The sequence below is a fragment of the Sinocyclocheilus rhinocerous genome, unplaced genomic scaffold (assembly GCF_001515625.1).
Source record: "Sinocyclocheilus rhinocerous isolate Xijiao unplaced genomic scaffold, SAMN03320098_v1.1 scaffold6048, whole genome shotgun sequence".
NCBI classification, from domain to species: Eukaryota; Metazoa; Chordata; class Actinopteri; order Cypriniformes; family Cyprinidae; genus Sinocyclocheilus; species Sinocyclocheilus rhinocerous.
The window spans coordinates 143,799-161,376 of record NW_015650692.1 but is presented as its reverse complement, the minus strand read 5'-3'; the positions used below and the strand labels follow the sequence as shown (position 1 = coordinate 161,376).

The 17,578-nt window shown below is 35.2% G+C and overlaps 1 protein-coding gene across 1 annotated transcript in view; it reads left to right on the top strand.

Annotated features, from left to right (window-relative positions):
- The window catches only part of LOC107712165 (pyruvate carboxylase, mitochondrial-like), a 161,665-nt gene that overhangs the window by 23,134 nt on the left and 120,953 nt on the right, over positions 1-17,578 (top strand). Inside the window, exon 3 of the mRNA XM_016517317.1 lies at positions 3,848-4,010. Coding sequence (XP_016372803.1) covers positions 3,848-4,010 — 163 coding nt within the window. The remainder of the gene's footprint in view (positions 1-3,847; positions 4,011-17,578) is intronic.

The window sequence follows — 17,578 nt, the reverse complement described above, 5'->3', positions numbered from 1 at the left end:
TGCATTAAACCACAACAAGAGGAAGAGCCCAAGAAGAGTAGTAGATAAGATATCAAAACATAATGACTGATTCATCTCGTATATGGTGCTGCCACAGACACAGTGGCCTGTGCTGTTTGTTACAAATTAAATGTTTAATAATTACATTTTCATAGGGGGGAAATGTTATTATTATTAGTATTAGTATTAGTATTAGTATTATTAATGTTGTTGTTGTCATATAATTGCAAAATACAATTTCATGTATGGAGATAAATATTTATGACTGAAATTCTCCTGCCATTGGCAAAAAGTTAATTTTGGACCTGTGTGTGTGTGAAGAAAGAGAGGCAGACTACAAAAACAGCTTTTAAACGAAGGAAGATTTGTTTATTCAAGCTTTCAGTGGAAAGTATCGCTTGAAACTAATATAACAAAATTCAGCAAAATATTCTCAACTCCTTTTCTACATTATCTGTGCAGCTTTATTCATGACTACCTCCCGCTTGTCCTCGCACATAGTTATTTATTTGATGTTGCTTCTCATTAAAGAGAAAGCAATAACAAGAATCACTATTGAAGTGGAATGCCCTACGGCCATTGAAATAAAAAGTATCTCTGGACTCAAACTCGCTTTGGAGTTTCACATGCACAAAGACCACAAAAAGATACTGAAGGCACGATTCTCTAAGAATAAATTGCACCCGCTGATAGTTGCATTTAGTTTGCATGCACTGTTTACTTTGCATTTAGCATCCGTTTCACTAAAAAATATAAAGGAAATAATCAGGTAGCAAGTAACAGCGCAAACATGCACAACAATTTTGTTGAACGCAATTTGCATGACACAGTTTCCAATCTTTCAGCACTATCTGGATGCCGATGACCACTGCAAAAGTTTACCCTGAAAAGAATGCCAATTTCATGGCACCATTTGCTGTGAGTAAATGGTCATTATTTAAGCTATATAAGACTATGTATAGCTTAAATAAGACTATAATAGAAACATAGATAGTAAAATAATAATAGTAATCTAATTGCAACTTTTAGAAAATTTAGCGTCAAGTTAATATGGATTGCATTTGATTAGTGAAAACGTTTTGAGCTGAAATGCATGCAAAAGTGGCAAAAATATTTAGTGAATTCACCCATAGTCTTCGGGGGGAAAAAACTGCTGTATATTTTTTGGTCACTGTTACTTAAAAAAAAAATTGCATTTCCTTTCATCCAGAGTTGTTCTTAAATTTCATTTTGTGGGTATAATCAGTATATTTCCATCCCATCCACATCCCACATTTTTGGTAGGCACAGATAATGAGGGGAAAAGCTATAAACAGAAACAGACTGAAATATAATACTTTCATTATGGTGCTGGGGCTCTGGGGCTGTACTCAACCTCCAGAAGAAAACTAAAGATTATTAGCTGGGTACTCCACAAGATCAGGCTTAAATGGTATTCTGCTTCGTTATGGTTTGGGCTCTTGCCCTGCTTAAGTGCACAAATGGTTGCTTAAATTCATGTGTTGAAATGTTGGTAAGGTATTCACTTTCTCTGGAAATATAAAAGACATAGAATGAGGAGATATAGAAGACTTAGATATATGGAGACATAGAATGTTATGTGATTCATCCTGGTTCTGTGTGCATTTGTGTGTTTGACAATGTTTGTATTGGTCGATATTCCCCAGTTCACACTTTGACTTTGTTGTCGTTGACATTAGATTAAAGCAAACATGATTTGTTTATTTTATACGCTTTTCAAATAGTTAGGACCACTTGAAATGTCAGTTTTTGACATGCTTCACTATATTTGTGAATACTTTTTAGATTTGTCCCAGGTATAGCTAAACCTACACATACTCTCTTTTACTGTTTCTCTGTTTACAGCATTAGTTGAATAAAGAATAAGAGTAGAATATATATATATTTTTAAACTACAGGAAACATGGTTGAATTCAGGTACAAATGGTGTGTAAATAGTGGTTCATTTGTGTTTTGTGAAGATGACTTTTTATCGTTTATTTGGTGAATATTGTTGAAAATCCTTTTATATTGTTGTGCCAAGTGTGCAATATTTTGATTGATTAAAGGTTCTCTCTCTCTCTCTCTCTCTCTCTCTTTATCTATCGCTCTCTCACACACACATTTATTTTCTTCTCCTCTTTCACATCCTCTGACAGTAATATACATTGCTAATGTACTGTACTTCCTTTGTTCCTTTGTTCAATACCACTGAATGTGTGTGTGTGTGTGTGTGTGTGTACCTGTTTTTCTATTCTGGTGGGGACTTAAACCTGAATACACACAGACTCGTGGGGACTCGTGTCACGGTGGGGACCTAAATTGAGGTCCCCACGGGTAAACAAGCTAATAAATCACACAGAATTAAGTTTTTTGAAAATCTAAAAATGCACAAAGTTTCCTGTGAGGGGTAGGTTTAGGGGTAGGGTTGGTGTAGGGCAATAGAAAATACGGTCTGTACAGTAGAAAAACCATTACACCTATGGAGAGTCCCCACAAGGATAGCTGACCAGACATGTGTGTGTGTGCCATATTCACCCTTTGATTTTGTTTCAATTAACTAGGCCATTATCTATTTGCATTACAGACCACTAGCTATGTGTTTACCTGAACCATTTACAAACATTATTAATTCCTCAGCTGACCCAGCACCAGACTGCAACCAGTGTGGAATAAGAACAGCTCTGTGCAAAAGAAAAGATCTCTGCTAATGCTTAATTAATACACATAGTAAATCAGGCATAAACATTCATTTAGATTAAGCAAAATAGGCGCTATTCTAGCTACAAAAAATGCAATTAGACAAGGATGAAAATGTATTCAAACCTGAGACTTTAAATAGTTCACCCTCACATTCAGACAGAATCGCCATATCTATATCTATGTATACAGCAATTCTACTTGAATGTGAGGGAACTATCCAAAGTCTCAGGTTTGAAAACATTTTCATCCTAATTGCATTTTTTTTTTCTAGAATGTAGCTACTGCTGTATAGAGATAGATACGGATATAGATAGATAGACAGACAGGTAGATCTCTGAATAGAGTTTATGTACCTCTGCTGACGTTACCCTATGCTACTGCTGACAAGTAGAAGATCTATACAGGTATTTTATGTTAAATGCTTGACGGTATGCGGTTTTGTGCTTATTTTTTACATTTTCATGCCAAATCATTATCTTTCGAAGAAATGTCAAAGCAGCTTCTTAACCACCATATGTTTTACATCCAGCTAAGAACATAAAATACATTTTTAAGTTTTTCTCCCCCTCTCAAAATCTCAAAAATAAAATTCGAAGTGGTTTATCAACTTTGTTAAGCAGCTTAGCTATAACATTAGCATAGTTCCTGTCAGCTAAAATAGCAGATCGCTTTAGTCCCTGAAGTGATTTGCTAGATATTTCCTAAGGTAGTTTTGAGAGCATATTGGTATTTGTGTTTAATTCTCTTCATACAGCCATTTGAATTCATTTAATCTAATTTTACGTGATTTTTTTTTTAAAACTCTGAATCAAGTCTGAAAGATTTTAATTGGATGAATTAAAAAAGGATTGATTTGGATCATTAGAAACTGTGTCTCATTAGCAATCAATACATCTACATCATAATGGATTAAAATGAATCAAAGCAGATTGCTTGATATTGGTGTGAGTGCTAAGTGGGCAAACTTCTTTCGTGGATAAACATTTCAAAAGGAGGAAGATCAGCTAATTAATTACGCAGCTGTGATTGTCAGATAAAAGTGAGATTGCTGTTTCAAGTTTGTGTAATGAATTCTACTCCACTTCAGGGTTTATTCATTAGTTAGTGCTGATAACTGCTCTCTCTCTTTCTCTCTTTCTGTTAGTGTGGATTTGGTTCACGCACAGCTGCGTGTGTGTGAGGGCCGTAGTCTTCCTGAGCTGGGTCTCGAGCAGGACAAGATCCAGATCAATGGCTGTGCCATTCAGTGCCGGGTCACTACAGAAGACCCTTCCCGTGGTTTTCAACCAGACACAGGTCGCATAGAGGTATGTCTGCTAAATGACATGCAGTTATGCAAATTACAGTAACATCTCCCCAATTAATAATAAAGGATGTGACAGATTGTGAAGTAACAGGAAGCAAAATATGAAGGCAACAGAAAACTATAAACAAATATCTGATACTAGTCTATTCAATAACATCTATATTCATAATAAAATTAATTTATTTTCTTTCCCTCTAATTTTGTTTGTTATATAGCCGCTATTATTTTTTTTGGAGCTGAAACCAAGAAAATCTGCAACTAAAGCTACAATCACATTGTTTTACAATCTGGCCATTACAGCTCATATATCTGGATGCGCTCTGCATTCATACACACTAAAACACACAAAAACTCTCACAACATTTTCAAAGAGGCGTTATTTTGATGATTCATCGAGCTGCGAGCATTGATTGAAAGCGATTTTTAGGGAGCGCTCTTATTGAGTTGAAAGAGGGAACTAGACATCTGCATTGCTCAAACTGACGCACTGTTCTGTTCCAGTGGCAACATTATAATGTTACTGAGAACACCATCACAAGAGCAGAACAAGCTCCATTCATCTGTGTTGAGTGCTGCTGAGAAACTGCATTTAACTCTCTTCTTATGTGCAAAGAATTCTGGCTTCGTATAATACAATTTCCACTGTGGATGGACTAAAAAACCTCAGCATGTTAGAACAGGGTATGAGTAATTGGCCTTCATTACTTAAGTCTTGATTTGAGGATTTTGGGCTTCACTCAAATGCTAATCAGACCGAACACTTGTATTCAAATATGTTTGTAAATTGTATATATACACATTTTTTTTTTTGTCATTTAGACATTTAATTGTCACTCATATTGTCATCAGGCAGGTCATGCTGACTGATTTTTTTTTTTGCTACTAAATGCCAACCAAAGTGTGTTCCTGGGTATTTTATTTTGGCTTTTAAATACAATTCAATGAAACCAGTTTCAACAGGTAGCTGTGCTAAGTGTAATTGCATCATGACTTTGAAATGTGACATGCCTAAAGATTCTCACCCCAAGATATAAGTTTAAGTGTTATAAAGCTTGCTTTGACATTAGGTGATGGCCACACATTTCATATTTTATCTTCATCTTTCATCTCTGGATTGGAAACTATTTGACATATCAAAATAGCATTAGTAAAAGTTTAGGAAGTTAGAACAGAGTGCCTGTGGAAACTTTCATCTTTTTTTTTTCTTCCGTTCCAATAGCTGCACAAGTTTTCTATTAAAAAGTGCAATTGTGATTTAAAATTTCAGCTTGTTTGTAGGACTACAGAATTTGGCCAAAATGTTGTGATTAATCAATAACGACTATTAATAAATATGGCTATAAAATAATAATAATAATAATAACAATCATTATTATCAATTTATGTTATATTATGATTAAAATTACAATACTAATATTAATGGCTGTCTTTTATTTTAACAGAAAACCACAAGGAACTCTTAAAGCTTCTCTTTTGCTGATAAGTGCTTCTCATTAAAAATATGGAAAGATGGCAGCCACATGTTGTTTACCAAATGTACATACAAGTCGCAGAGATGGAGTTTGTGTGGAACAGTATTTAGTGTGGGACGAGCAGCTCTGATACAGTGCAGACACTGGCGGATAATGAGCTGCTCACGAAAGAACACTGTGCCGCATTTCGCTCTGAAACACGCAGCACATATATTTATTTAATTAAATTGCAGCTTTTTGCGATTTGATAATCGCACTAAACCATATCGTGATTTGGGTTTTATTTCCATTAATTGTGCATGCCTATGTTGTGCATGAATGACAAAAAAAGCTAACCACTAAGTATCTAACCTAGTATCTAACTAGCATTAAGTGATGATTGTCAGTGAGTTAGATGTGTGAAATGCATCTGTTTATCCTAATTTTAAAAATAATAATGATAAACGATACTACATATAATACTTCTAAGTCTTTCTTATCACCATCCTTATTTCTTATGTGACAAAAAGATGCTTGGACATTCTGCCCGGCATCTCATGGGGGAAAAACAGGGATCAAACTATATGGAGATGCATGGTGACAAAATTTGCATTTTTGTATGAACTATTAATGTGTCCTATATCTCTAACTTACAACTATCCGTCCTCTCCTTTCCTCCCACTTCCTCTGTTTGCTTAATTTTCTCTTTCTTATCTTTTCTTCCCAGCAGGTAGAACAGCAGACATGATCAGAGAGTGGGGGACTCAGCAAACATAGATGTAGTTCAGCCATGAAATGTGTGTACCTAAAAAAAAATGCGCTGTTAAAAATGCATGGCCAAACATAATAAATCCTGGGTTGGATGAATAAGTCATGGTTTGAGTGCTCCAGAGAGGTGGAAGAGATGCACAGAGGGAGGAAAGAGAGAGAAAGCTCAGCGAGAAAGGGCTTAAAACGTCTGACCCAGCAAGAGATCATAGCATTTTAGTTGAGCGAGAGAGAGAAAGAGAGATAAAGAGGTGAAGAAAATGAAAGAATGACTCCCCGAGCACAGAAATGCACACAGTCCTTCGACCCCTAGAGGACGCAGTTCGAAGTTCCCATGAAAGGGAACAGTGGGATACAGAAGGAGATGGGGACTGTTGAATTAAAATGCTGTTGACAGTAGATTTCTCATTGCTTGGCTTTTGGAGACTGTCTACTCACACTTTATATTCTTAGGAGTTGAATTTACTTACTAATTTGAGCCACTTGGGAAACTTGTTCCATCAAATGAAGTAAGGACATCACTGAAAACTTGTGTCATGTAGTTCACCTAATGTGGTCTCCTAAAAGAGTCAACTTAACCATTTAATTGAAGTTGTTTAATTGTAGGTAGATTCAGTTAATTGTTTCTACTCAATCCTTTCAGTTGATTCACTCTCATGAACTAAATTATAGTCATCATATTAATTATATTGTCGTTTTACTGACTCTGGCTCAGTCAAACATGATAGATTTACCCAATATTTATGTGTGCCTAAAGCTCATTTTTGAGGAGCAAAATTACTTCAAACGGTTTCCCACTTTGTTCAAATGGAACCCTAATCACCCTAATGGTGAATGCGTAAAAAAAAAAAAAATCTGGAGTACTATTAAGAGCAAAAACTATTAATTCTTAAAAACAACTATGTCCCCCTAAATTCCCGCCCTTTTATCAAGCATACAGAATTAAATTATTCAAGCATAGAGGCTTATGTGTATTCCCCCCAGCTACAGTGCTCAGGAGCAGACACAACAATATGAAGTTCATTGCAAAGCCTTAGCTTTATTAAGGATTTATCATTCAGTCCAATTAGCTGAAACAGAAAACATATGGATTCAACAAGTTTCTACCAGCCAGAGCAATATTTCTTCCAAATAAAGAAATACTGCAGGGAGGGCATGTTGTTGTTATTCAAAATGAACTCATACACATAAGTTAGTACGGCCAGTCAGATCAAAGAGAGAGTGTTATTTTACAATTTATGACATTTTATTAATACTTAAGGTTTAATTTTATGATTTATGTACTTTTACTTACTTTTAGTCATTTAGCAGACGCTTTTATCCAACACTTTCCTGTTTATCCCAACAAATGGCCAAGCAAAGTGCACGACCATGTAATATGTAATACTTTCAGGAAGAATGTTCCCCACTCCTTCTTTCTTTCTTTTAATTTTAATTTTTTTATTTTAATTTATTTATTTTTTTGTAAATCTTTTTTTACCCTCACCTACTTTTGTACTAAGTGTATCAGATTATTCATTTGATAATTTTGTAAAGGTGACAGGACACAAAAATTATGGCTCCCAAATTTCCAATCACAGTAGTTGCTTTAAACATGCTAGGCTATATGCTTCTTTATTATGAGTTTTGCTTTTGTTTTCTTTTGTTTCGTTTTGGATAAGAGATATGGATCAATGGATAAGAGATATGGACTCTGTTCACACAGTCAATGTTTAAGATTGCGACAGTCAGCGAGTTGTCAACTGTATGATTTCTGCTCATTCAGCACATATCATCCAGACTTGGTCTGTGGTTATAGAACCAAACTCTTTTTTTCACAACAGAACTGTTTGTGAACAGTTTTAGCTGTCTGATCATGAATGGTAATGGTTTTCTGCAGCATGAACAGTCACTGTGAATCGTGCCCCGTCTGCGTGAGACATTCACATGCACATTCACACACACTTCCTCCATGCAATCAGTATAGATTGAATTCCTCTCTCAATCACATATATTTTGCTCTCTCCCTCACTATACTCCTCCTCCTCACCCCATCAGCCTTTTTCTCTCAGCGAGGATGAAATGCTACCTTACAGTGCATGTGAAATGCAAAAATACATTAGTTAACACAGACACTCTCAGTCGCAATATTAAAACAATCTGTGGCAACACACTGTGAGCAGAGACTCCCAGCTATACCGTAGAGCTTATGTTTTACTATGCATATACAGTGGGATCCAAAAGTCTGATATCATATTGAAAATCTGAGAGTTTTTCCCATTTATACCTTGAAATGAACAAAGTTGTAGTATTTATACTGAAGACACATTACAAAATAAAATGAAGGATATCTATTTTAGATTTTGCACAGTTTCTAGGTCACTAGTCATGTATAAGTAAAGTTGCAACATTGCTCCTGTGACTCTTTGTACAGACAGACAGACGTTCTTGCAATAAAGCTCCAGGTGCACTTTAGATCACCTCAAATAATGAGAAAATCATCAGGTTTTTCACAAATGTATGGACTTAAAGTTAAATACATTATGTTAATGTTGAAACTTTTCACACAAATTTTCATGATGACAGTATCGTTTGGAAATGTTCAGATAGAAGCATATTCAATAGCTCAGTCTTATGAATCCCACTGTATGTATATTATATGCACATACTCAGCCCACTGCAATTATTATGCAGAGCTGGTGCACACAGAATAATATATTAACAGACACAAGCATCATGTGTGTGCTTAGACGGCTTTGCTTTGAGTTGTTAACCCTCAAGCAGGAAGATAAAAAGGCTTAGAAATTAATTGTTGTTTTCCAAAATGTTACGAGTCAGGTAATGAAGGAAAACATTTCAAATTTTTCCTTCAAAATACTGCTTTTATTTCCATTTTTACAGCTCGTATCTCCCATCAAAATAAAATGCAGAAGATTCAACTGAAGGGTTAAAGTGAAAGCACAAAGATGCCCATATTAGCATTCATGCAGTAGCTATACATCAAAGAGGTCTCGCTGAGATAGAGGGTGAAAAACATAGGGTGAGAGCATGTTTGATCATGCGATAAACATTTAGCTTCCTACTGAGAAGCTTCCTGAGAAGAAAAAATTTCATTAATGACAGCATTATAATTATTCTCCTCATCAATGCAGTATTAGCACTTGATTAAGTAATAGTCTTCATCATCAACATCATTATTGTTATCATCAGCTCCATCATGTGGTCTTAGTTGTTTATTAATGTACATACACAGAGAAGTGGCACTGGGCTGAGGTTTGGGGTCGGGATGAAATCATTTATCACGGTGGTTGGTCAAAGAGGACAGTGGAATCACTTAAGACCACACAGAAATGAATAATGCACACAAACACACGCGTCTCTACTGCTTAAAGCTCAATACAGGATCTACAGTGGTCCCAAAAAAGTATTTGGACACTTAAAGGGATAGTTCACCCAAAAATGAAAATGTGATGTTTATCTGCTTACCCCCAGGGCATCCAAGATGTAGGTGACTTTGTTTCTTCAGTAGAACACAAACCAAGATTTTTAACTCAAGTGGACCATTGACACTCCTAATTGAGATTGTAGATACGGTGTCAATGGTCCACTTGAGAGATAGGTGGCGGGTTAAAAATCTTGGTTTGTGTTCTACTGAAGAAACAAAGTCACCTACATCTTGGATGCCCTGGGGGTAAGCAGATAAACATAAAATTTTCATTTTTGGGTGAACTATCCCTTTAAGACACACATTAAAATGTTATATAACAAAATATAATACAACATTTAATTTAAATGTAGCACAAAAAACTTTCAAACCAAACATTTTACATAAGCTCAAATGTGTAAGAATATTAGAACGTATTGAGTAGGATCATGTGATACCAAAGACAGGAGTAATGGCTGCTGAATATTCAATTTTGCCATCACAGGAATAAATTATATTTCAAAATATATGAAAGTAGATAACAATTGTTTTAAATTGTTATAAAATTTCAGTGTTTCAGTATTACAATATTTCAAATCCAGTCTTACTTTTTTTTTTTTTTTTTTTACAGTATTTTGATCAAATAAATGCATAAGGGATTTTTTTTTTCAAAATTAAGATAAAATGTATTTGGTAATGAAACAAAATGCATCTGATAAAATTACATGCTGGCATTTGTCAAAAGGCCCCTAACACTTTTTGGCACCACCATACATTGCAGGTCTACCTTTTCCTCATCTCTCTGCTTTTCAGTCCATCCGCAGTAAAAACGGCAAGGGAAGATGATTTATTTTTATGAGGGAGAGTCGTGTGCTAACAGGGCAGAGGGGAGTGGATTGAGATATAGAGATCTACAGAGAGAGGACGTGTCTCAAAGTCTTTACTGCTTAATGTATTCCATTCTTTCTGTATACAGTGTTTTTCCTGCAGAACCAAGGAGGTCCTGTTTGCTCACACACTCTCACTCACAGACCTCCCACACTAAACTGCAGCGCCACTGTAAATTAATTCAGTAGAGATCTGATTACAGGTGTAATAACAGGTGTAGAAATGCAGACACACATACACATCCCAACACTCTCCTTTATAAAAATAAATAAATACATCAAAAATCTACATTTTAAGGGACAGAATTTGGCTCTGGTATTGAATTTGTTTACCTTTATTAAGCCATTTTTCGGTGGCACTTTTTTACAGTCCTGTTTCTCATGTACATATTATGTACTTATTATAGTAATTACAATAACTGGGTAATAACTAGGTACTAACTCTGAACCTACCCCTAAACCTAACCCTACCCCATATAGCATGTAGTTACCTTATATTACTAGTACTTTCTTAGATAAGTACACTGTAGGTACACCGTAAGTACATGTAAGTACACATACTTTTTTTTTTACTGTAGTAAAGCAGTTGATGTAACATAATTGCTATTGTATATTTTGTATTTATTTATTTATTACAACAGAATATTATGTTACATATAAAATGTCACATAAGCGATGAAATATGCTTTTTTTAACCATGTTTGGGATGTGTTTCTTACTTTTAGTGGCATTACTACTCTAAACCTTGTTTTATGTTTGACCTTGTACTGTGGTAACTGCAGAAATAGAGAAATACCTCCACAATATATTTGTCTTGTTTCCAATTTCCATCAAAAATATCCAAATGTTGTTAAAATAAAATAAATATAGGCCTACACTATAAAAAGAGGTAACTTGCTACTTTTACATTACAGATCTATTTCCACCTTATTTAACTCCCTTATCTGGATAGCATGATCATCAGGTTTTAAACAAACTTGTGGCATTCACAGAGTGGTGATATTGTTCAAGAAAACGCGGTACAAAACAAAATATTAGGAAATTATCCACCATACTTTTTGTTCATTTTTATTAGTGGTCATAATTTTTTGACCAGGTTGTAGTAGTATTCTGTCTTGTTCCATTATCAGATTTTTGATTTTCCATTCCACTTGTTTTGAGCATGCATGTCAATAACCTTTAAGTGAAAAAGGGGAAAAAATCTATGGAACAAGATATTGACTAAATAAAATCTGAAGAGCTGTTGTGCCTTATGCGTAAATTGATCTTGTTTTAAGGATGTTTTTACAGGGAAAACAAGAATGATTATGAAAATGATTTTTGCAGTGCATGTAGTCGATAAACTGTTTGGCACAGCAGCAGAATATCTAACTTTGTATTTATATTATGGTTTCGACCTTCTTGAGGAAGCAGATTGATATCTGGAGAGAGCAGTAACCTGTATATTTGTGTTTGCATCTACTGGTTATCCCAAAGGGTGTATGTGAACACAGTGATATGACATTTATCCGTCTCATCAGTGATGGCGGTGTGCAGATATCACAGACTTCCCTTAGGAATGAGTTTCGGTTACACTTTATTTCGATAGTCCACTTTAGACATTCTACTAACTATAAGTAACTTTGTAACTACATGTCAACTAATTCTCATTCATTTGCATCTACATGTCTACTAACTCTCAGAGTAGACTGTTAGGGTAGGTTTAGGGTTAGTAGAATAAGTTGACAAAGAAAGTGTTAGAAGATATTAAGCAGACAGTCTACTAATACTCTACTAACTGCTAGTTGACATGTAGTTGCAAAGTTACTTACTGTTAATAGAATGTCTAAAGTGGACTATCGAAATAAAGTGTTACCTGAGTTTCCTGTCAAAGATGAAGAGACCTGACATGAGCTGTGGCAAAGGAGGGCTAGAGAAAAGTAAACCTGATGTAACAGCAACATTTTGACCTGACATGCTCTGCTGAAGGATGCACTCTTGTTAGAGTTGTCTTTTAACTCTGAAATAAGAACGCAAAGCACATGCTGACCTGTTCATTTTAGATTATTGCAGCTCTGAGGCCCGACTCACATGACTTATTTAGATAAAAGGTACCAACACTGATGTCTTTCTGCCTGTTTTTTGTCTTGTGCTACAGCACGAAGCCTATTAATTGAATGCATCATGACTGAAAGTGGAAAAAAAAACAATGTATTTGGGAAAACAATAAAAGAGAGAGAGAGAGAGAGAGAGAGATGGAGCTTCTCTGATACAGTTTGTCTAGAGTGTTATATAAAAGGTCAGACTGGTGTTTCCATAGCGATGGATAATTGACAGGTGTTTTAGTGGAAGCATAGCAATGATAACATAACCTCTAACACTGTAAAGGTCTATTTCGGTATGAATGGGAGCTTTGTGTGTGTGTGCAGGCTGTGTACTTTCTATTTTCTCTCATTCAGTCTCTGTTTTTGAAGGTTACTCTCTCTCTTTCTCTTTTAATTATTGAGTAAATGAGTTATTTGTGTACTGACGTGGAGAAATACACTGAGTGGCACATTGTATGAACATGTCTTAGCTGTCTGTACTTTTCAATTGCGGACTGAGGATACATTCAATTAAACAGTGAACTCAAATACATTTTAATGCTGTCACATAACACATAAAATGCAATATAATCAGCAACATGCTACTGTAACTAATGTCATGTGTAGTGCTGGCATTTGCACAGTTATTGCAGCATCAGTCAGTATGCTTTTATGTATGGTAACCCTTGAAACATCATCATAACAGAAACTGATCTAATTCCCAACATATAAGAACATTAAATGCTAACAAGACACTTACTTTCTTTTCTTGTTCAAAGACACATAAAAAAAAAACATTAATTTCAACATTCACACTCCCCTTCCAGTTCCATGCAAAGCAGCAGTCGTAATAGATTGCATGCAGTGAAAGTAAGTTATGGTGAAACACTGAAGAACTGTTGCATGAAGGTCATTAACTAAATTGTGCAAGCAGTAAAAATAATTATTAAAGTCCATGTACCCACCTCTTAATCTCTGTCTGGTTTAAGCAAATACATTGCTAAATCATGACAGCACAAGTCAAAACGCTGCTAGTTTGAATTTATCAGGTATAACACTAGAAATATTACAAATTCTATTAATTTTGTTCAGATTAATACTATTGTTCAGTTTGGGATCAGTAACTCTGTGTGTCCCCCAAAGGGTTTTTATTTATTTATTTATTGTTTGAGTCCAGCTTATTATTTCAATTGTTTGCAATGGAAGCACTGCAAATGTAGGAAAAAAAAGGCATAAGGAGGCGCTGTGCATCTATTGCACATTGATGTCTGTGCACTTGCCTTTTTTTTCTGGCCACCGAGAGAAAAATGTTCACATTTGAGTAAAATGCAGCATTCATCACTGTCACTTTTTTACCACGACGTCCAGTCACACTGGAGGGGTGGGACAAATACCACTCCAACCAACCATCACATCCTACTTGTACAATGACTAAACAGCAGTAGAGAAGTTGAAATTACTGGTCAACAAGTTTTTATGTCTGTATCATGGCATCCCCAGACTACCACAATTGATATAAAACAATAATGCTCTGAGAAACATTTTGTTCACTATGGGTCTACCACATTACGTCTATGGATATTCTGTATTTTTTCTAAGAACTGTGACTGTGCTGTGCACAACTGTTTTCCAAATTTTCAAAATGTATAATAATATGAAATTTTTTGAGCACCAAATCAGCATATTAGAATGATTTCTGAAGCATCATGTGATACTGAAGACTGGAGTTATGGCTGCTTTTAATGTAGCTTTGTCATCACAGGAATAAATTACAATTCAAAATATATTGAAGAGAAAACAGTAACTTTAATTGCAGTAATTTTCCACAGTATTACTGTTTTTAATGTATTTTTATAAAGAATAAATGCAGCCATGATGAGCAAAAAAAATAAAAAATATTGCAGACCCCAAGGGTAGTGTATATGTTTGCTGTTTTAAAGAATATTCATCTTACAAGTAATACATTTAACTTTTCTCTTACTATTTCTACATCACTCCTCCTATTTTATTTCATTACATCTTTTTGCCTCATTTATTCTTTCCCATTATTTTACTTCTCTCTTTAATCTTTATCTTTGTCATATTTATCTACTTTTCTCTCTCTCATTTTCAAATATAAACACACACACACACACTGTCCCAGTTGCTGATGTGTTTTCACACATCCTCAGTTTCAGTTTAGATTTTTTTTTTATTTCTTTCTCCTAGTATGTTTTTCAAGCCACAGTTTAGTTTGTCACAGTTCATTTCTATCTCCTCTTGTCTCCGTAGACTACATCACTCCTCACCTCCTCTCTTTGCTTCTCTGTTCCATATATTTGCCTGCATCTGTTTCGCTGTATAGGCTGTCTAAACATATTTGTTATGTCTCATGAGGGATATTGTTTTTCTTCCATCCCTTTCTAATAACCAGTTTTTTCTCTAGATTATCCTTCCTCTCTATTTCTCTCTCACTAGTGTGCCATATCCCTTGTCCTCCTTTTATGGTCTACTCGTCCTTCTTTTCGCCTACTCACTGTCATTCCTCTTTTTTTTTTTTCGTGTAGCACTGGTGTTTTTCAGCAATACAGTCTAATTCAGGCTAACACATTTAGAAAGGCCTTTCCCCCCCCCGACTTAGCACTGTTTCAAAGAGTTGAGAATCTGTGTATGTGTGTTTTTTTATGCTCAAGATTTTTTTTTTTTCTGTATCACTCTTTAATATGTAATATTACATTCAGTCCCAGACAGATGTCCTCCCTTTTTTCAGTGCAAAATACATCTTTTTGTTACTACTATATGCCTCTCTCACTCTTTTTCTGTAACATAAAAAAAGAGAGATTAAGAACTCAAGTGCAGCTCTCGACCATCCATTTCCAGTGTAAAGAATGAACCGGTAACAAGATCAACCACGATTTTTACATAGTTTTTTATATTTTTAACATATTAACTTTTTTTGTTCTGACTGCCAAGAATTGAGACATTTTTAACACAAAAAGACATTAAAAAAATGTGAATTTTTCACCATTTAATTATTTATCTAGGTGTGACTTGCCGTGTTAAAAATAAGAAAGAAAAATGATATAACAATACTGACGCAACAGTGTAGCATAGCATGTTTGAAATGTTTATTGAAAGTTATTAAAAACTGCATACAGCAGGGCATCATTTTGTTACTAATGATCTAGAACAGTGATTCTTAACCACGTTCCTGGAGCCGCATCCTTAATCAACCACTGATTTAGTTTGTCAGCTCATTAGTAGAGATCTGAAATGAGTGTGTTCAAGTACTCCTTCAAGTTTGTATTTACGAGTTGGTCAATTGCAATTACGACATCGGGTGTTTTTTAAAAAGATTTTTTAACTCCACTTATAAAACATGCTGAATAAAAATGTGCCTAACGTATGTTTTTATTCAATTTATGAAGGTTCTGCGAATTGAATTGTATGCTTAATTGTATAATACAACGTGGTTATGGACCACTGAACAATTTCTAGTGATCTTTAGTGAAGATGGCCCAAATATTTAGTGAGTACAAAGCTTATTACTCGGTATACATTTAGTCATAAATTGAAAAACATAAAAAAATTCATTTACATATATGCTGCCTTTATCGACCTGGTGAAGGCATTTCAGTAGACAAGAACATGTCTTTTCAACTTTTCAAAGTTTTCAACCTTTTCATATATACATGGACTAATTGGAAAATAAGCCACAGGTCAGGACAATCAGGTCAACAAAGTGAAATCACACTGACAAGAGAAAACCACAAGATACTATCCAATTAAAGCTCACAAACAACCAAAAAAACAGTCTCATTCCTTCTGTGCCTCTCTTTAATTTGCTTGTATGTGTATAATTGTTAAATTCTTACATTTTTGTAATTGTTATACCTTTTAAAAGGGCACAAACCCTTTTTTAAATTGCTTGTTCTCTTCTTTTTCTTCACTTGGCTCACTAATTGCCATTTTTTGAAGCTTGGCACCAGGCTCTTGCCCTTTTAGTGGCAGAGTACAGCTGAAGTGGCAGCATCCTAAACTGGGGAGAGAGGGAGGGAGGTGAGACTGTGGTTATCAGCACCAACAGATGGGTAGTCCCTGCATTCATTGTAAGGAGATGGAGACTCCTTTCAGAAACAGGAGACAGAGGCAGTCACAAGGGAGGTGACGGGGCCAAGGAAAGATTGAAAGAGAGTCATGAGCACTTGCAGTCTCATATCAGTATGCTGCTGCATGTATGTGTTGCACTGTGAAAGTGAGAATGCGTAATCCTTTTTGTTTAGAATGGATTATAATTTGTTTGTACAGAATGTATTTGTAGGTATGTGACCTTATTCATTGTCATTCCACATTTATAGACTTGTGTGTGTGTGTGTGAATATGATGAGTTTAGTGTGTGTGTGTGTGTGTGTGTGTGTTGGCTTCCACATAGTCCTGTGTATCCAGACAGCTGTCAGTAGGTATAGTCAGGTCCACATTGCATCTTATTCTGGCCAAGAACCACCCACTCAGACAGGAAGAAACCAACCAACCAACCAACCACAGTTTGTTTTGTTTTACACGCTCTTTAGGGTTCATTTGAAACAGATTATACTGTACGACAATCACAGATCAAGGTGGAAAAATAGGAATAACCAGGGTGACTTTTAACCATGTAATTTTATCCATATTTAGACAGATTTGTATATTTTCCAACCTGAGAAGTACAATCAATGAGAATTACGAAATAACCTTATTTACTAAACAAACTACAAAATTCAGCATTATTTTATGCTTGGATTTCTTTTAATAATTGGTCTTGGCTAGTATATGAAACTGTTACTCACCAGTTGGTGCAGTTAACCAAATCGCAAAGGCTGCCACTTAATTACATATACATATATATATATATATATATATATATATATATACAGGGCCGTTTCTAGCAATTTGACGCCGAAATCCCTATTGCCCGCCCCCCCACACACACACACACACAAATTATATATATATATATATATAATTCTTTTCAGACACCA